Consider the following 21,424-nt stretch of genomic DNA (forward strand, 5'->3'; position numbering starts at 1 on the left):
TTCACTAAAATTTGTATGACTGCCAATTATGCTTGCCATCATGTTATGCTTAGCTGCCTTCTTTGCTAGATTCAATTTCCTAGTAAGGTCCTTCAATTTCTCCTTACTTCCACAGCCATTTCTAACTCTACTTCTTTCCCATCTGCACCTCCTTCTTTGTCTCTTTATTTCTCTATTATAATAAGGTGGGTCTTTACCATTCCTTACCACCTTTAAAGGTACAAACCTGTTTTCACATTCCTCAACAATTGCTTTAAACCCATCCCAGAGTCTGTTTACATTTTTATTTACCGTTTTCCACCGATCATAGTTACTTTTTAGAAACCGCCTCTCATGCCTGCTTTATCAGCCATATGGTACTGCCTAATAGTCCTACTTTTAAGACCTTCCTTTCTATCACATTTACTTTTAACTACGACAAAAACAGCTTCACGATCACTAATGCCATCTATTACTTTGGTTTGTCTATAGAGCTCATCTGGTTTTACCAGCACCACATCCAGGATATTTTTCCCTCTAGTTGGTTCCATCACTTTCTGAATCAGCTGTCCTTCCCATATTAGCTTATTTGCCATTTGATGGTCATGCTTCCTGTCGTTCGCATTTCCTTCCCAATTGACATTTGGTAAATTCAGATCTCCCGCTACAATCACATTTCTTTCCATGTCGTTTCCCACATAGCTGATTATCTTATCAAATAATTCTGAATCCGTGTCAGTGCTACCCTTTCCCCGTCTGTACACTCCAAAGATATCAAGTTGCCTATTATCTTTAGAAATGAGCCTTACACCTAGAATTTCATGTTTCTCATCTTTAACTTTTTCGTAGCTTACAAATTCTTCTTTCACCAGAATGAATACTCCCCCTCCCACCATTCCAATCCTATCTCTATGATACATTCTCCAGTTCCGTGAGAAAATTTCTGCATCCATTATATCATTTCTCAGCCATGATTCAACTCCTATTACAATATCTGGTAAATATATATATATCTATTAAATTAATTCTATTCCTTTCTTTACAATACTTCTACAGTTCAACACTAATATTTTCAGGTCATCCCCACTTGACTTCCAGACTTCTGTACCCTTATCACCTCTCCCTAGACAACCCCGTTTCCCTGAATGTACCTCCCTATTACCCTTCCAAACAAATTTCCTAACTTATACGTACCACTGCGGTTTAAGTGAAGGCCATCTGAGCGCAGATCCCTATTTCCTACCCACCCATTAGGATCAAGAGATTTCACTCCCAGTTTCCCACATACCCACTCCATAGTCTCATTTAAATTCCCTATCACCCTCCAGTCAGTATCCCTGATGAATACCATGATGAATACCTCAGTCTAAAGCCCATGCCTAATGTACCAGACATACTGTTAGAAACAGATGAAGAGGATGTCTGAGTGGAAATTTTACTTTATTTGACAAATACTCTAGTATTTTGGGTTAATTTCAAGTAATGTTGTTTAAATTTCTAGTTAGATCATCCCAAACTTTTGTTTTCTTATTACCCCATAGTATTAGTACGCTGCTAACATGTTTGACCTTTTGTTATGTGTAGTCTATTTTTATGGATGTAAGATTATTTTAAAATGATTAAATACTCTAAGCACATTGATGTGATTTGATTATCCAATTTCCATTTAATTTGTGTGCAGTTTTACTTCCTTCAATAATAATTACTTGAGGTTGAGATTCAGCACAGCAAAATTGACATCCAAATACTTGCTGCCAAAAAGGCGAATGTCAGATAAAGTTTTCTACAAAAGGGCCAAGGTATTAATTCCAATTTGGAGGTTACTGGCAAAAGGGCGAACGTCGCAGTTTTAACATGTATTGTATATCTATTTCCGTTATAACCAATAATAACAGAAAAAAAAAAACAGTATCAACATAAATAGAAAAGTTGCACGCTTCATATGAACTATTATTATTTACCTGAAGATAAACTAACATTTCCTGAAATGCTTTTTGCTTCTCCTGAAAAATTAACAAAATGTAATGTTGGCCCTTTTGGCTATCAAGGGACGATATTTTTTTTTTGCTATTTGCTTTACGTCGCACCGACACAGATAGGTCTTATGGCAACGATGGGACAGGAAAGGGCAAGGAGTGGGAAGGAAGCGGCCGTGGCCTTAATTAAGGTACAGCCCCAGCATTTGCCTGGTGTGAAAATGGGAAACCACGGAAAACCATTTTCAGGGCTGCCGACAGTGGGGTTCGAACCTACTATCTTCCGAATACTGGATACTGCCCGCACTTAAGCGACTGCAGCTATCGAGCTCGGTGTAAGTATGTCTAAAAATGGTCTTATTTTCCTTAGACGATCAGTCATATCCACAGTATCATTGTTCACAAAGTGAATGTACCTACAGAGAAGTTGGAATCTACAGAGTGACTTGGTTTCATAAAATATTGGTGTTTTGAGAATACTGTCCTGTTACCAATACATTTTTATTTCAGGCTTTTGTACACAGTTCAAAAAATTAGGGGTACATGTTTTGTAACATCTGGTATGTGAATGTTAATTTGGTAGATGGAATTCCAATGGTCGTACAGCATACCTTGAGACCTTAGCTACTCAGGGTATGTCAAATCGAAGTTATACTCCACCTGTAGGCACAGCCATGCATTAAACTGTCAGGTGACCCCTCAAAACAAAGTGAATAGCGGTGCATCCGTGTGCCGTTGTGAGGTACACAGACTACTGCGGTCATTTGAGCACACTGTACATCATCCAGCACATCCCAGGAGACATCTTAACAAGGTTCAATTCGCAAGGGCCGTAACTTTGATCCAGGAAAGATGGATTTTTCGTCGTGTTGCTGTGGATCTCATTGTCTCTCCGTCAGTTATTCACTGCTTGTGGAATTGCTACAATGAGACAGACCAGTTCACAAGGAGGGTTGGATAAGGTTGTGGATGCATAATAACCACACAGGATGACCGATATCTGACCATCTGTGCGTTGCAGCGTCCTTCAGCAACTGCCAGAGAACTGCAACAAGACCTCAGGAAGGTCACTGGAGTCACAGTGTATGACCAGACAGTAAGGAACAGGTTAAGAGAAGTGGTGTTATGACCCAAACGTCCTGTTCGAGTGCCCCGTTTAATGCAGCAACATCGCGCAGCTCGCCTTCTGTTTGCCCGTACCCACGTCAACTGGCAACTTCACCAACGGAGACCTGGGTTGTTCACAGATGAGTCCAGATTTCCCCTGACACAGCGTGATGGATGCCAACGTGTATAGAGATGCGGTGGTGAGCAGTACATGCCAAATATTGTCCAGGAAGGCGACCGTTTCGGACAAGGTTCTGTGATGGTGTGAGGTGGCATCAGTACTGATGGGCGTACGGATCTTGTCATCGTCCGTGGTAATCATACCGCTGGGGAGTACATCGAACAGATACTGCTACAGCATGTGTTGGTCGCTGAATTCGTACTCATGCACGACAATGCCAGGGCTCACGAAGCGCGCATCACAAGAGCTGTCATGCGAGCACTGGACATTCAAGAGACGGAATGGCCAGCTGTGAGTCCCAACCTTAATCCCATCGAGCACATGTGGGATAGGCTTGACAGAAGTGTTCGTGGGCATCCTGTTCCACCACAGGCTCTCCAAGATCTCAAACAGGCTCTCATTGAAGAATGGGACCTGATACCACAACGCTACCTCCGTCGACTTATACGGAGCATGCCACGTAGGTGCCAAGCTGTGATAAATGCTCATGGAGGACATACACCACACTGAAGCTCTCCAACTGTGATAAAAATCCACACTGGAGGACTGTTCTCACTTTGTTTTCGCCCCTGTTTGGACATTTCCGTTTGTGTTCTGGAAATGAACGCGAATCCATCGATGTTCTTTTGTATAATTCAACTGTAAAGAAAAAACATTTAGTTGGTAATATACCTAGGTGTGACTTATTGTTTTGTGGAGCATGGCATACGTTCAAAAACATGTTCCCCTAATTTTTTTGAACTGTGTACTATTCCCATCAACAACAGCAACGCAATAAACTGCCGAATTTTATAAGAGTTTGTTTCTTTCCAAAACTGTGCCCTTGTATGCGGAGATTTGTTTACAAGTTTTTCAATGCACATTTTAGCATACAAATTTGTTTCGGTCACTATCAAATTTACAACTTTATCCGTTAGAAACAGTTCAAAACAGTCAATTGCACTAACCTCTGGTAATAATCCAACCCTCACACCAGGATTTCCTATAAATGGAATTATATTAGGTCACACACTATCCCCACACAATCTCCTACCATCACCTTAGCTTCTGACGTAACGTCTTCTTCACTTTCACTAGAAATACTAAGGTCATCATCAGAAGCATCAATAAAATCATTATTACTACAATCAGAAATACTAATGTCACTTGGGAGAGACTCATCTTCAATGTAGTTCCTTATTTTGTCTTCAAACATCTCTTCCGTTTCTCACTCACCATTTCTGTTTACCTTGTCGGCTGGCTAGAGATTGTATATGTAAAGTTGAGAAGATAAGGCATATTTTAGGCCAGAGACTTCATGAATACAGCTGGAAATCCTCCTGCCATCTGTTGAGAATGCTGGAAAACATTTTCCAAAGAGATTACAGTACCCGAGAAATTGTTGGGTGAACGTAAAATGAACACTGCAGCTAAACGAGAATTCCTCGGGCGGTGACGTTATGGGCAAGCGTGCACCACCCGAGAATTTCTAGGGCGTGTCACTGAAGAGGTTAACAAACTCAAAATGTAATTTGTGTAGATAATGCATACCATTTGTGTTATCAGTAAAAGTCATAGGCATTATATTCGATGGCAACACGTCATGGACAATGCACTTTATGAACATCCCCCAGAAAACAATCTCCTCATTGCACATGCTGCACAGGTATAAATGCTTACTTCCTGAAAACTTTTGAAAAATGTTGGTAGTAGCTCTAGTTTTCCCTCATTTTGACCATTGTGATGCAATTTATCAAGACGCTGGGTGCAAGTTAATGAGCAGATTGCAATGTGGTCAAAATGCATCTTTGAGATACATCTGTAACCTATGGTACTATGACCATGTAACTCCTTCATGCAATCATCTATCTTGACCCTGAGTAGAAATCCGTCGCACTGTGCATACCCTATACCATCTCCATAAAGTCCATCAGTCTTCACAGCCATGTTATCTTACTTCATATTTAAATAATTAATGTTATTGTTTTTATGTCCCACTGACTAATTTTGACGGTTTTCGGAGATGCCAAAGTGCCAGAATTTTGTCCCACAGGAGTTCTTGTATGTGCCAGTAAATCTGATGATGATGATGATGATGCTTGTTGTTTAAAGGGGCCTAACATCGAGGTCATCGGCCCCTAATGGTACGAAATGAAACGACAAAGTAAAAGTTCAAAATTATCCACTGACCAAAATAAAAAATGCCATGAAGAATGAATGAACGAATGAATGAATGAATGAATGAATGAATGAACATGAATTTAAAACAATCAGTGGATCCGACTCAAAAAACTATCATAGTTAATAGTATTACTGACCAAGGGACCACTTCCAAGGCAAATCGAGGATGCTTGGTGTCTAAATGGGTCCAAAATACAAGTCAAAGGCCCCTCAGAATGGTACTTATCGCTAGTAATGTAGAACCATGGTATCTGTCCTGTTGCGGTACTAATCAATGGTAGCAGAGACTTGCGGTATTCCACACATTATTGTACTACTCAAAGCTTATGAAATTCGACATTAATACAGACCTATGTTTTTCTCACTCTGCAGCGCCATTCACAGGCAACGCAAACCTATGATGTTCATCACATAAGAGTACTAACCACAGGGACCTCTCCCTATCCCGTGGTGTTCCTCATATAGTGGGTACTAATCACAGGTAAGGCAGGTCCATGGTAGCTATCATCCCATGGTCCCGCTCATATGGTGGTACTAATCACAGGTACTGCAAAAGCCGACCGCGCGGTGCTCCTGTGTGCTACTAATCACAAACCTATTTCGTACCTAATATAGTGGTACTACGCACAAGTAAAAGCGACCCTTGGTGTTCTCCGCGTGGTGGTACTAATCACATGTAGTTGCATGGTTCGAATACAACCATCCCTTGGTCGCCCCTTTTAGTCGGCTCTCACGACAGGCAGGGGATACCGTGGGTGTATTATTAGTCTGCCTCCCCCACCCACAGGGGGTGTGTGTTTGGTCCGCGAGAGGTATTTTATTTCCCTCAAGTCCGCCGGCAAGCCGGTTAGGACCCCCCTATCCGCCACCTGGCACGCGCCACGTGGGAGTATCACCTCTCCCCCTGCTACGCCTGCGTAGCAGGTTCATGGCCAGTAAATCTACCGACACGTGCTGACATTTTCGAGCACCTTCAAATACCACCGGACTGAGCCAGGTTCGAACATGCCAAGTTGAGGTCAGAATGCAAGTGCCTCAACCATCTGAGCCACTCAGCCCAGCTACTTCATATCTCAAATACCTCTCATCCTATCACAGTCTTAACACTAGATCTACTAATAATTCCACCCATAGAACCGCTATTTACTATAATTTATTCACAGTACTTGCCTGCTATGAGTGGAACCTCCTTCCTGAAAGTATCAGAGGGATAAGTACTATTCACACTTTCAAAGAAGCTCCTTGGAGGCATTTCATACACCAGTAAGGATTCTATGTAACCTTGATGCTGCTACTCACAACCATTCTATTGTTACAGATACCCTGTTAGAAGATTCATTTGAAATTCTTAATCGATTTTTCAAATGTTATTTATTTATATATATATATATATATATATATATATATATATTTTTACACATTGAGTATTAGTTTCAGGAATCTTATCACATTTATTTTTATTATTTATCATTATTTATAGTATTATAAATTTAATATTTATTTCATTTAATTATTGTAATGTAATCTATATATTTCTGTGCCTGGTTAGATGGAAGAGAAGGCCTGAAGGCTTTAATCTTGCCAGGTAAAATAAAACATTACTTACTTACTAAGAATATAGATTCAGTCCAGGCAAAGAATATGCACCGAGCTCGATAGCTGCAGTCGCTTAAGTGCGGCCAGTATCCAGTATTCGGGAGATAGTAGGTTCGAACCCCACTGTCGGCAGCCCTGAAAATGGTTTTCCGTGGTTTCCCATTTTCACACCAGGCAAATGCTGGGGCTGTACCTTAATTAAGGCCACGGCCGGTTCCTTCCTACTCCTAGCCCTTTCCTGTCCCATCGTCGCCGTAAGACCTATCTGTGTCGGTGCGACGTAAAACAACTAGCAAAAAAAAAAAAAAAAAAAAAAAGAATATGCAAATGCATGAAAATCCTGTCCCTACTCATAACTCACAAGCCAAAAGATATCATTAAATAACATTTTCATGATGTCTACTTAACAAGTTCATGCTGTGGTGCAGTACACCAGAAGGTCCGATGACTTATTTCTCTGTGGCAGTGGTGTAAATGTTGGGGTACAGGTTCTACCCGTACAAAAAATATATTCATAGATACTTCATTATTTACAATAGAGTTTCTTTTGGTCTGCACATTATAGATACAACTTGGATTGGAAATTCTTTCATGGAATTTCATGGAATATCTAATTTTGTAATTAGGCCACCAGAATACTGTGCCTCTTCTTTGATTTTCTTTGCAGCAAAGGGAATTCCTCCCACAGCCTTTAAAGTAAGATTCCAGAGAAAAATTCTGTTTCACCTTATGTAAGTATGAGTACTATCAGAACTTCTATATAAAAGATCAGAAACTCTAGCCCTCTTAAGAGCACAGGCTGGTCCAAGTACTGTGATTCCCAAGATTTCAGGAATCCTCTCTGTGGTGAGAAATCACCCTTGTTAAGATATTTATCTCAGTTCACATTTCCTACAATAGGTGGGAATAGCTAACAATGGTGCATTTTATATTTAGAGTAGATCATTGGACACACAACAGGGTGTATTCTAACTGCGCATGTGGTTTGACTTTGTAAAATTCAATGATTGATATAGATCAGATTTCCAGCACTTCTACTAATGATCCATAGATGGCAGGTGATAAACTTGAAGATAGAAATGACATGAAGAATGTGTATTTAGGACAATTGGTTATCAAGATATCTGGGTTTAAATTATGTGCTGCACAAGACATACATTGCATTTAATCCCTTGTGTAATGAACCAGCACTGGACATGCAGTATACGTTGAACTGGTTCAAGGGATTAATACCTAGAAAGGTAACATATTTAATTTGATTTAATGGTGATGTTCTTTATACATGTCCTGAATACATACTAATTTACTAAGAAAGGAATTTAAACCGGGCGAGTTGGCCGTGCGCGTAGAGGCGCGCGGCTGTGAGCTTGCATCCGGGAGATAGTAGGTTCGAATCCCACTATCGGCAGCCCTGAAAATGGTTTTCCGTGGTTTCCCATTTTCACACCAGGCAAATGCTGGGGCTGTACCTTAATTAAGGCCACGGCCGCTTCCTTCCAACTCCTAGGCCTTTCCTATCCCATCGTCGCCATAAGACCTATCTGTGTCGGTGCGACGTAAAGCCCCTAGCAAAAAAAAAAAAAAAAAAAAAGGAATTTAAAAAAAGGCAGAAACCATAATCTTCAGGACCAACAACTTGTAGACATTTAAGAATCTCAAACACTTCTATGACATTTCCAAGTCGTGTTCAGTAAATCAATCATCAATGATGTACATTTAGGGCTGTCACTCAGGTGGCAAATTCCTTATCAATTGTTTACCTCATCTTTTCTTAAATGTTTTCAAAGACCTTCAACATTTATCGACCATTTCCCTTGATAAATTAATCTAAACCCTTACTCCTTATCCTATAAATTAATATTTCCCCCAATATATCCTCTTGAATTCCAACTTCATCTTCATTTTATCTTCTTTCCTACTTTAAAACGCTACACTTAAGCTTATTCATCTACTAATGTCATTCCATACCATCTCTCCACTGACAGCTCGGAACATACCACTTATTGCATATTACAAAATTCATTATTTGATCTGTATTGAGACTCAATAATTGTAAAGAATTTAAAGACCTTTGAGACTCCACCTAATCAATACTAAATACACTTTATTTATTTTTTCACTAAGTCACATTAACACACGGGACATATTTCGTCCTGAAGTGCACATATCTCGTGTGTTAAGGTTAATGTGATTTAGTAAACAAATAAATAAAGTGTATTCTGTATTGAGTAGGTGGACTCTCAAAGGCCTTTAAATTCTTCACATACCACTTAGTCGAGCAGCTTGTTTCTTTACTCCCAAGTCTTAGCCAGTCCAAAATTTGCATCATTTTCATAACCCTACCCCTTTGTCAGAAATCACCTGGAACAAATCATGCTGCTTTCCATTGGATCCATTCCAGTTCTCGTATCAAGTAATCCTGGTGTGGGTCCCATACACTAGAACCATACTCTAACTGGCTTCTTACCAGAGACCTACTGTATATGCCCTCTCCTTTACATCCTTACTATAACCCCTAAATACCCTCATAACCAAGTGAAGAGATCTGCATCCTTTCTTACAACTTCATTAATGAGATTACCCCAATGAAGATCATTACTTATACTAACACCTAGGTACTTACAGTGTTCCCCATGAGGTACTATCAACTCATCATCAACACAATAAATAAAACAGAGAGGACATTTCCTCTTGGTGAAACTTACAACCAAACATCTGCAAACAGCCTTATCTGTGATTCCATTTTTTAACTCATTTATATATATGTATGTATTTAAATGATGAAGATGGTTGGGTCATCAGTCCACATACTGGTTTGATGCAGCTCTCCACCCCACCCAATCCAGTGCTAACATTTTCATTTCTATGTCACTACTACAACCTACATCTACTCTAATCTGTTTGTCATATTCATACCTGCCATTTTTACTGCCTACATTTCTCTCAAAAGCTAACTGAACAAGACCTGGGTGTCTTAAAATGTGCCCTATCATTCTGTCTCTTCTTCTGGTCAAAATTTTCCAAGTCGTTCTCCTCTCACCAATTTGATTCAGTAACTCTTCATTTGTGATTCAATCTACCCATCTCGCCTTCAGCATTCTTCCTTAACACTACATTTCAAAAGCTTCTATTCTCCTTCTTTCTGAACTCGTTATCGTCCATGTATCACTTCCATTAATGCCACACTCCCGACGAAAAAAGTCTTCAAAAATGTCTTCCTAATTTCTATTTCAATGTTCGAAGTGAGCAAATTTCTTTTCTTAAGAAAGGCCTTCCCTGCTTGTAGTAGTCTGTATTTCATGTCCTCCTTCATTCTGCCATCATTAGTTATTCTACTGCCGAAGTAACAATATTCATCTACTTGAAGACTTCATTAGCTAGTCTAATATTTCCTGCATCATCAGATTTTATTCGACTGCACTCCATTACTTTTGTTTTGGATTTACAGTATTTATTTTCATCTTGTACTCCTTCACCAAGACTGTGTCCATACCATTCAGCAATTTCTCCAGATCTTCTGCAGACTCAGACGGAATAACAATACCATCGGCAAATCTCAAGAGTTTTGATTTCCTCTCCTTTGACTGTGATTCCTTTTCCAAATTCCTCTTTGATTTTCTTTATTGCCTGTTCTATGTAAACACTGAAAACTGCAGCCTTGCCACACTCGTTTTTGGATTACTGTTGCCTTTTCAATGTCATCGATTCTGATCACTGCAGACTGATTTTTGTACAGATTGTAGATAATTCTTCTTTCTCAGTATCTAAGACCGATCACCTTTGGAATCTCAAATAGCTTGGTCCAATCAACATTACTTAATGCCTTTTCTAGATCTACAAATGCAATGCACGTAGGCTTGTCTTTCTTAATTCGATCTTCTAAGATCAGACGTAAGGGCAAGATTGCTTCACGTGTTCCTACATTTCTTTTGAATCCAAACATATCCTCTCCCAACTCAGCTTTGTAGTTTTCATACTTGTCAGCATCTGATTTCTTGGGAATAGGTATAAAGACATTCTATCTAAAATCGGATGGCACTTCTCCTGCATCATAAATCGTAGACACTAAATGGAATAACCTCCCCATACTGGTTTACGCAAAGGCGGTCAGTAATTCTGAGGGTAAGTTATCAATTCCAGGTGCCTTAATCCTATTTAGATCTCGCAATGCTCTGTCAAAGTCTGACCTCATAATTGGGTCTCCTATTTCATCAGCATCAACAGTTTCTTCTTATTGCAGAACCTTATCATCTGTTTGTTTTCCTTCATACAATTGTTGAATATGTTCCTGCCATCTTTCTGCCTTGTCTGTCTTCTTTTCCTAGAAGTGGTTTTCCATCTGAGCTCTTAATATTCATGCACCTAGTTTCCCTTTCTTCAAAGGTTTCCTTAATTTTCCTGCATGCAGCATCTACCTTTCCTAGAACCATACAACCTTCAACATCCTTACACTTCCGCCATTTTTCCATAGCTGACCTCACTTTCTATCTACTTCATTCTTTAATCGCCTGTATTCTTTTCTGCCCTCTTCATGTTTTGCATTTTCGTATTTTCACCATTCATCAATCAGGTCTAATATCTCCTTAGTTATGCGCCGATTCTTACTTCATCTTACCTTGCTTCGTAACTTTTGCTCAGCAGCTCTACTGATCTCATTCATCACGAATGTCCACTCTTCATCTATTGTTTCCTCCAGCCTTTTCAATTAGTCCTTGTGCAACATGTTCCTTGAAACAATCCCTCACACTCTTTTCTTTCAAATTATCTCTGTCCCATCTTCTTGCATTATTTCCTTTCTTCAACTTCAGATGCCATTTCATGACAAATACATTGTGCTAAGAGTCCATGTTTGCTCCTGGGAACATCTTGCAATCCAACACCTAGTTTGTGAATCTCTGCCTAATCATAAAGAAGTCTAATTAATATCTTCCTACGTCTCCAGGTCTTGTCAATGTGTACAGCAGTAAATTGTGGTGTTTGAACTAAGTACTGAGTTAAATCTTCTCTCTCTTCAAATATTCTTTTGATTTCTTTATCATCTGCTGAACTAGCAGGCATATAGACCTGCACTATTGGGGTGGGCACTGGTTTGGTGTCTATCTTGACAATAATAATTAGTTTACTATGCTGGTCGTAGTAGCTTATCCGCCACCCTACTTTCTCATTTCATTATTAAACCAAATCCTGCATTTCCCATGTTTCATTTTGTGCTAATAATTCTGTAGTTGCCTGACCAAAAATCCTGCTCTTCCTGCCAACAAACTTCACTTATACCAACTATATCTAATTTTAGTCTATCCATTTCCCTTTTCAGATTCTCTAACATACCACAATGATTCAAACTCCTAACATTCCACGCCCTGACTCGCAGAATGTCTGTATTCATCTTCCAGATGATTGCCCCCTCCTGCATAGTCCCCACCTGGAGATTTGAATGGGGGACTATTTTACCTCCGGAATATTTTACCCATGGGGAAGCCATCCTCAGTACATCATTCATTCATACATAGAGATCTGCATGTCCTCGGGAGTTAGTTATGGCTGTAGTTTCCCATTGCTTTCAGCCGCGTAGCAGTATCAACACAGCTAAGCCATGTTAATTATTATTACAAGGCCACATCAGTCAATCATCCAGACTGCCGTCGTCATAACTTCTAAAACGCTACTACCCTTTCGACGAACCATTCGTTAGTCTGGTCTATTCACTAATGAAATTCACTGTTATACACTGAGTGGCCAAAAGTCACGGAATTGGGTGTCCCATTACAAAATGCGCCGTGTATGACCCCTTAGCACTGCAGCAAGCTGCGGCATAGCTGAGCAGTCTGGCACAGACACCAGTGTTGTGAAGACGGGCAACACATCGCAAGTTAACAGCCGTCGAACGTGGGATGATCATCAGGGACGGCACACGCGTCATAGCATTGCGGAGATTACATGCGAATTCAGGTTTCCGAGGTCAACAACGTCGAGGGTGGGTCTTCAATATCGCAGAGAGAATGTTACCACCCACATAAATCGCCGCATGGGAAGACCACAGGTGTTTAACGAACGGACATCATGTCACCTCCGGAGAACCATACCGGGCGCTCAACGGGCTACTGAGAGTCACATCACTGCCCAGTTGAAAGTTGGGAGTCAGGAACCCATTTCTACCAGGACTGTAAGGAGGCAACTGCACCGCATAGGCTTCACCAGCCGATGACCAACTTGTGTCCCTTTGCTGATACCTTGACACAGAGCTCGACAACATGCATGGGCCTGCGAACATGAGCAATGGACCATGGAACAGTGGCGTCAAGTGGTATGGTTCAATGTATCCTGGTTTCAGTTGTAATGAGCTGACAGGTGCGTGAGAGGGTGGCGTATGCCCCATGAAGCTACGGATCCTGCATGTCAACAAGGTTGTGTCCAGGCGGGAGGTGGCTCAGTTCTGGTCTGGGCAGCGGTCTCATGTTCGCAATTAGGCCCTATTGTCCAGCTGCAAGGAGCGCTGATAGGTGCATGTTATGTGGACATTCTTTCAGACCATATGCATCCCTTTCTGGCCTTGAGTAGTCTGATGGAGATGCCATTTTTCAACAGGACAATGAGCCATGTCACCGCTCTGTGGTGGCACGCAGGTGATTGGAGGAGCACTCCAGTGAAGTTACGACCATGGATTGGCTCCCCAGATCCCTTGATCTTAATCCAATCGAGCATTTATGGGATGCTGCTGATGCTGGTGAACGCTCCATGAACCCCGCACCAACTACACAAGATCAACTGTGGGTAGCAGTGCAAGATGCGTGGGTCCAGATCTCTCCAAAACGATTCTCACACCTTGTAGAGGCAATGCCTCACTGTATTGTTGCTGTTTTGAGGGCTTGCAGACGAGCAACTTGTTATTAACATCACATTCAGTGTCTTCCTATGACTTTTGTTCACTTGTATTTCTAATCAGCCCTGCAAATACTTTAAAATTCTTAATTTACTTATTTCATCATTGAATACCATACGTATTTCGAGAACATTTTACGTTCCCCTCCTCAACGGCACCAAAACTACCAAATATTTCTTGGACCTACCTATTACATCATATTTAACACCAATCAATCACATGACACATCCTCTTATAACATGTAAAAACGTTTATACTAAACCGCTCCAAAATAAAATATATGTCAATCAATAAACTCTAAACTACAATCTTCTACATACAATTCTGTTAAAATACCAGCCTTGTTAATTAACTCAAAGAGTTAAAACTACATATAATCAAATTTTTCTAAGGCAGGTGTCTTTTTCACTTAAAAACTACTAAATTCTTCTTCATTAGAATGAATACTCCCCCTCCTATCATTCCTAGCCTGTCTCTATGACAAAAAATTCCAGTTCTGTGAAAAAATATCTTCATCCATAAACAGAGTAAAACCTAACATACAACATGCATTCTACCAAATGCCTACGGAACTACTCAATGTAAAATTTAAATATCACTAATCTCAGTTACTACAAATAAACACTAAACAATAATATTAACAGAACTAAATGGATCACACATGCACAAAATATACTAAATTTAAATAAATTTTCAACTACTTTATCACTAATACAGAGCTATTCGAACAAAGGACCACTCATCTTACTATCAAACCACTTACTATCAAACCACCATCCATGAAGTGCACGGTATGCTTTTCCTGCTTCTTCGTGGCTACTGCACTTCATAAAAACACATCCTTCGGATGAATTACAATCCACAAATATATGAAGAATGTTGATCCCTTCACATTTTTCCAAAATCGCATCTTGAATGAGAATCGGCCAATCTTCACCATGTTCGCTACAAATGAAGAAATAATGAGTTAGTGAATACAAATTGCTGCAATATTAATAAAAATGTATGCAACAAATACAATATAGAGTCATCATTTATTCATAATGCAGACAAATAGGTACAAACATACAGAGCCTTACTGAAGGGATGGTAAATATGAGTGGGTAGATTTAAACAGGTATAGAAGGGGAATGTGCTCCAGCAGCATGAGATAATAGATGCAGTAAACTGTAGAAAAGGTTGTACAAATCTTACAAGTGAAGCTTCCATGGTGTGTAGAGTTATTTATTTCTTCTTCCAGGTTGAAACGTGTTGTTTTCTGTACATTCCATACAGTTTCCCAATGTTTGGAATGTATTGCGGTATCCTTTGTCAAGGTGACTGATATATCCATACTCGATCCGAGGTAATCAGTCTCCCAAGCAGCAATCTAAACTATGAGAGTAGTTACGGACGTTGGTCTTATGTATCTTACTCTCTCTGGCCGACGTAAGCCCCTGGTGGTCTCATGAGAAATCTTGAACGCCATGTGTCACAGCCAGGCGGTGGGAATTGTCTATGCTGTTATGTACGAAGCGTGTTTTTTAAGTAAGGTCCGTTTTGTAGTAGACACTAGTAGTTCGCGCGCATATCGCAACGAGTGCATGCGTCGTGTACCGGCATGCCTCGGGAACAAATGTGCTCAGTTTCAGCTCTGTAGCTAACCTGTACGCTTCTGTACTGTGCTTTCAAAATGTTTAAGACTATCAACTCGCCCGCCATGTGTGAGGTTCGGTCAATGATACGGTTTTTGTCAGCAAGGAACCTGTCTGCTGCAGAAATTCATCGACAGATTTGCGAAGTGTACGGTGATACTGTTATGAGTGAAAGCAAAGTGCGTAAGTGGGTTTGACAATTCAAAGATGGCCGTGACAACGTCCATGATGAGGACCGCTCCGGTCGCCCTTCTGTGATGACAAGACGATTTGGTGGCTTCAGTTGAAGTGAAGATTCGTGAGAACAGGTGCTTCATAATAACAGGTCTCTCAAACGAATTTCCTAACATGTCGAGATCAGTGCTTTACAACATTGTTTCTGAACACCTAAAGTTTAGGAAACTGTGCTCCCGTTTGGTCCCGAAACTCCCAACAGAGGACCACAAAAACCAAAGATTTGAGTGAACGATGAAGTTCTTGACTTGTTATGACGGCTTCTTGAGTCAGATTATAACTGGGGACGAAACATGGGTTTCGCATATCATGCCCAAATCAAAGCAACAGAGCATGGAATAGAGACACACACACACTTGCTTGTAAAGGTGAAGGCCAAACAGACTCTGTCCCAACGCAAAATCAAGGCGTCGGTGTTTTGCGATAGGCATGGTGTTTTGTTGGTTGACTTCATGCAACGACGAACCACTATCAATGCAGAAGCATACTGCCAAACCCTGAGAAAGCTACACAGAGCGATTCAAAACAAAAGACACGGCATGCTGACAAAGGGAATTGTCCTTCTCCATGACAATGCAAGACCTCACACTGCAGGTCAGACCCACGATTCATTGGACAGTTTTGGCTGGGAAGTTTTAGACCACCCACCCTACAGTCCTGATCTTGCGCCAAGCGATTACCATCTGTTCCTCCACCTCAAACATCACCTCAGTGGCAACCATTACAATGATGACGACGACGTGAAAACGGCAGTGAACTCTTGGTTATCGGAGCAGGAGGCAAGTTTCTATGAAGGGGGTATTTTAAAATTGGTTACGAGGTATGATAAGTGTTTGAACAAACTTGGCAACTATGTCAAAAAATAGAGTAAAGTATGTACTTTCTGAAAATAAATTTACTATTTTGAAATAACCTTTTGTTGTGTACTTATTTTCAAAGGGACCTTACTTAAAAAACACGCCTCGTAACTTGAGATTCGTCCTGCTTGTTTATGTTGTGGCCTGCATCTCTTAATCTATGTATGATAGGCATCCAAGAATTGCTGATTTTAGATCCTTCTTCTAAATTCATACTGTTTGGGTGTTCTTTATTTAGATAGCGGTTAGGAGCGCCGCGCAGCTGTGAGCTCACATCCAGGAGATAGTGGGTTTGAACCCCACTGTCGCCAGCCCTGAAGATGGTTTTCCGTGGTTTCCCATTTTCACACCAGGCGAATGCTGGAGCTGTACCTTAATTAAGGCCATGGCCGCTTCCTTCCCATTCCTAGGATTTTCCAGTCCCTTCGTCGCCATAAGACATATCTGTGTCCTTCGCCGAAACCATTGTGATGTTTTAAACATCACAGCATGTACATAAAATTATCCAACTGTGGAATTAATAAGAAAGATGTATATACTTAATTCGTAGTAAGTCATTCTAAATTATTATGCTTATATGAACGTAACACAAGTTGGTTTTGATACTGAAATCTGCGCTCATTACAACATTATGTAATGAGTATTATAGGAAGTGTTAAAGTCGGAAAAGCCGTTGTCCAATTAGTGGGCAATGCACTAATCAGAAATAATACTGGTACCTACTACGAGAGATGACCATTGCAGAACGAGAGGATAATCAAACAGCTTCTACATCATTGAACGTGTCCAGATATCTGAATCTGCAAATGGTGAGCTAATGGCATAAATTACTGCAAGTCTCCACGTAACAGTTTATTTCATTAAATTTTATTTTGTTCAATTTTTCTTTCGTTTCTGTAAGTTCAGTTTTTGTAAATACGCAGTCGTGTTTATCATCCTAATAAATAGTTATTTTAATTGGTACTTCCATAAATTCTTATTAATGATCCTTAATTTCCAAGTTAGTGTGTACTTAATGGTTAGTGTTCTGTCACCCCACTTCTGGGAGTATTTAGAGTCTCATTACCTATTATTATTATCAACTATCGTCTTCAAGCCATAAGTTTGAAGGCTGGCGCCCATGGGATATTGTTTATGGAGAGTAAAATGAGCGAGTATTTATTTGTATTAAAATTAAGGTGACCCGGCACGTCACATATTGTCGCACATATGTGGACAAGAGTGGGTACGACACATATTGGCGCCGCAAGCGTGGACCACGAAAACCATTAAGTACTTCAACAAAATGGCTGTAAAGAAGATAGAATCAGTGTTTTGGGGGGTAACTGCTGTGTATCCACAGTGTATTTTTTTGTGTGTTTGATTTTGGGGACAGCATGGCTGAGCAAGAGGAGAAAGACATGTCGTTGCATAGTGGACACGTGCTAAAGGGTAGCGGGTAGCGTTTTAAGTAATTCTAAGGAAGAGGTAGATAAGTATATAGAGGAGGAAACAGATAATAGGAGCGAAGATAGAAGAGTACGAATGATGAAGTTACTATAGATTCAGATGATAGTACGCTGAGGGACAAGGCGGAGGTTAGCCGTAACAATGAAATTAATTATAATCAGTTACTAGAAATGATGCAGTAAATGTTAAGGAAAACAGAGCATAGTAAATTAGAAAAAAAAATGAATTGGAACAAATAAAATCAGAAATTTAAAAAGAAGTAGAACAAACTAAACCTAAATTAAGTAGGGCATTGAATGAAAACAAGGTGGAAGCTAATAAAAGGTTGGATGAACACAGCAAATACTCAAATGAATTATTCAAACAAAATGAAAGATATAACAACCAGATAGAAGAACAGAAGGAAAAAACTAAGCAAAACAAAGAAGAGGTAGAAAAGAAATTTGTAGAGCAGAGGTGGAATAAATGAAAAAAGAAAGCAACAACACCAGAGAGGAATTCAGGAAACAGGTGACAAGTATTAATGATAAAGCTGAGCCTCATAAGGAGGAAATAAGGAAATTTAAGGAACAGGTACAAAACAATATGGATATGGTTAAGTGAATGATAGAAGACAACACTAGGGAACACAGAGAAAAGTTTGCGATTGTACAAGGCAATACAGTGGAAATTAAGATGTTGAAAGTACAACAGACTACTTTAGTGAATGAAATTGAAAGGAGAGAGAAAGATGTAGATAACCGCAGAGCGATAGCGGAAACACGCATAAGGCAAGAAGTAAGGGAAAGACAAGCTAACACTGAGAGGCAAAATCATGGAGGGATTTACAATAAGGAAATAGAATTACCGAGGTTCAATGGGAAACAAACAAACCCACTAGAATTTCTTAAGACAGTAGAAAAACGGTTTGCGAAACAGGCTGAGGAGGGGTTTATGGACTGGGAAGATGCGATAGACATTAGTGATCATGGTTTTGTGGGAGAGACGTGCTCCTGGTTTTCAGTCTATATAAAAGCAACATGAATGGTCTGAAGGAACTTAAGACTAAGTTATAGCGTTATTTAACAAATACGCTAGTTATGCCATATACTTTGACAATCAACTGTCTATGCGACATATATTTAAATTGTCTCTCTCATCGGCACTTGTAATTTTGGTGAATTATTTCATTCCACTATGGACCTCGTGTTCACGGCCTAGTTATTGTATGGAGCTGTGATATACCACGATTATATGAGACTGGAATTCTACTATATTTGAAGTACTGAATTAATAAAAAGTTCGTATCTCATGGACTCTGATAAATTGTGCCTTAGCACCTTGTACGCTTGGCCTACTGGTCATCTACTCTGTCTATACGAGGAGAAGTGAAACTTTCGTCACATAGTTACACTGTGTGTCATTATTTCTAAGAGTATAATTGTACTGCGGACAGCTACACATGCTCTTACGCCATCTATGAGACTATATTTGCTACTACACTGTGTGTTTTGACATTGCCCACCGGGGCGAGTATCCGGCCTATTCCGTGTCACTCCTAGCGGGGAACTTGGAAGCGAGTCATTCTGCGCTTGAAGGTTTGGAGAGAAGACTCTGTCGCGAACATGGCTTACGTTCCCGCAGCAAAAACAATGCATTCGGAGACTGGTATAGGGTAATGCCCTTACCCCTTCCCATCTGGGGAATTATACTTTTGTGTTAAGGTGTAAATTAGTTCTATTGTAATTTTGTGTAAATATGTGGTTGTAAGTATGTGAATATCTTAAGTTTATTTCTTACTGGTGAGTTGTAGTGATAGTTGGAACATATATGGATATATATACCTAGGCATATATGGATTAAGGTATGTACGCCGCTATCAATGCCTTGTGCTCAAATCTTGTGTAAGTCTGTTATGTGATCGTGCGTGTGTTCTTTGTGATTTTAAAATATATCTAAGTTTTGTGGTAAGGCGCCATGTTTCAGTGTGTTCTGTGTTTGTAACGTAGTTGGCCATTATTGCCTAGGAAATTTCTAAATTCTCCTCCGCCTTGATTGAAAAGTCGATTTTCCCTTGGATTTATTTGTTTCTGTATTTTGCAGGTGATTATGGCCATGGTTTGTTGCGTGTGCCATTTCTTTGGTGAATACTTTTAAATTTTGCTGTCGTGGTGTGTGTGGTTACACATTCCTACGTGTGATCTTGGTCGCTATTCTCATCTAAATTTTCGGTATATCTGTCTGTATGTTTTGGCATTTCATTTGCCCGTGTTCGAACTAACACTACGCTTACACTAGTTTCTAAAGTTTTTTTAGTTATTATTATTATTATTATTATTATTATTATTATTATTTTTGTCAATTTGAATATTTGTTTCTCTCTCTCTGAGAATATTTATTTAGGGCTTAATGAGTTTATTTTCATCCCTATTGCGGGCTTTTAATAAGATCCTTGTTCTAATTATTTTAGTAAACCCGCATTTATGTTAATGTTGGTCAACAATGCCATTGTAACGTTTTCATTTTAATCGAGGGCTTAGACAATCCGAGTGCGAAAGATATGAAGCCTGGTCCTTATCTTATCGTTCCTGATTTGTATTGTTGTGTTATCTGTTCTGGCCTGATGGTTACGTAACTTATTATTGTCATTATTGGGGAGATTGTGAATTGTCGACGGTGCGATAAGTGCATCTTGTGGATTGCTCCGTGAATTTTATTATGACTGTTTCCTTCTGAAACTGCATTTTAATTTTTTGGTTCACGGTGACGTTATGTGAACTGGTTCTATCCTGTAAATTATGTGTCAGTATTTTTATTTATTGTCTCTCCTTAACATGACGTTGTGGTCTTAAAATTTTGGTTTTATTTGGTTGTATGTTTATTTTCTGGGCGTGTCTCCTGAGGGGACATTATGTCTGTATTTGCTTTGTTCTGTGTTAATTGTGATATGTCGGGTTTCTTCATTAATGTGTGTTTTGGTGGGGTCTTATTTTTCGCTGGGGTGCTGTCAAAAGCTCTCAATTTTCAATTCAAATGCTTCCCTTTTCTGTATTAAATATTAAATTAATCTAATATTAACAGACTTCAGACATGTGTCCATTAGTAATAATAATTAAGTTAAGCTGATGCATCAGTATACTGATATAAATAATTTTTTGGAACAGAAAGGTACTATTTATTAGAAATTTTATTTGATTTACATGAATTTTCATTTTACTTCTTAATGCTGGGTTTTTTTTTTTGTTTTTTTTTTTTGCAAGTTTAATGCTTCCTCCGAGTTGTTTCATTTTTATAAAATTTGATGTGTAATGGTAACCATTATTAATTAATTATATTTTTATTTTAATTTTATGAAAATTTTGATGTCATTGTGATGTTGCTTTGCCCCCTAG

General features: G+C 39.5%; 1 protein-coding gene across 1 annotated transcript in view; it reads right to left on the reverse strand.

Annotated features, from left to right (window-relative positions):
- Positions 1 to 21,424, reverse strand: part of MAN1 (LEM domain-containing inner nuclear membrane protein MAN1) — a 245,323-nt gene that overhangs the window by 28,268 nt on the left and 195,631 nt on the right. The window contains exon 7 of the mRNA XM_067140044.2: positions 14,643 to 14,824. Coding sequence (XP_066996145.2) covers positions 14,643 to 14,824 — 182 coding nt within the window. The remainder of the gene's footprint in view (positions 1 to 14,642; positions 14,825 to 21,424) is intronic.

This window comes from Anabrus simplex, chromosome 2 (genome assembly GCF_040414725.1).
Source record: "Anabrus simplex isolate iqAnaSimp1 chromosome 2, ASM4041472v1, whole genome shotgun sequence".
In the NCBI taxonomy this organism is placed as follows: domain Eukaryota; kingdom Metazoa; phylum Arthropoda; class Insecta; order Orthoptera; family Tettigoniidae; genus Anabrus; species Anabrus simplex.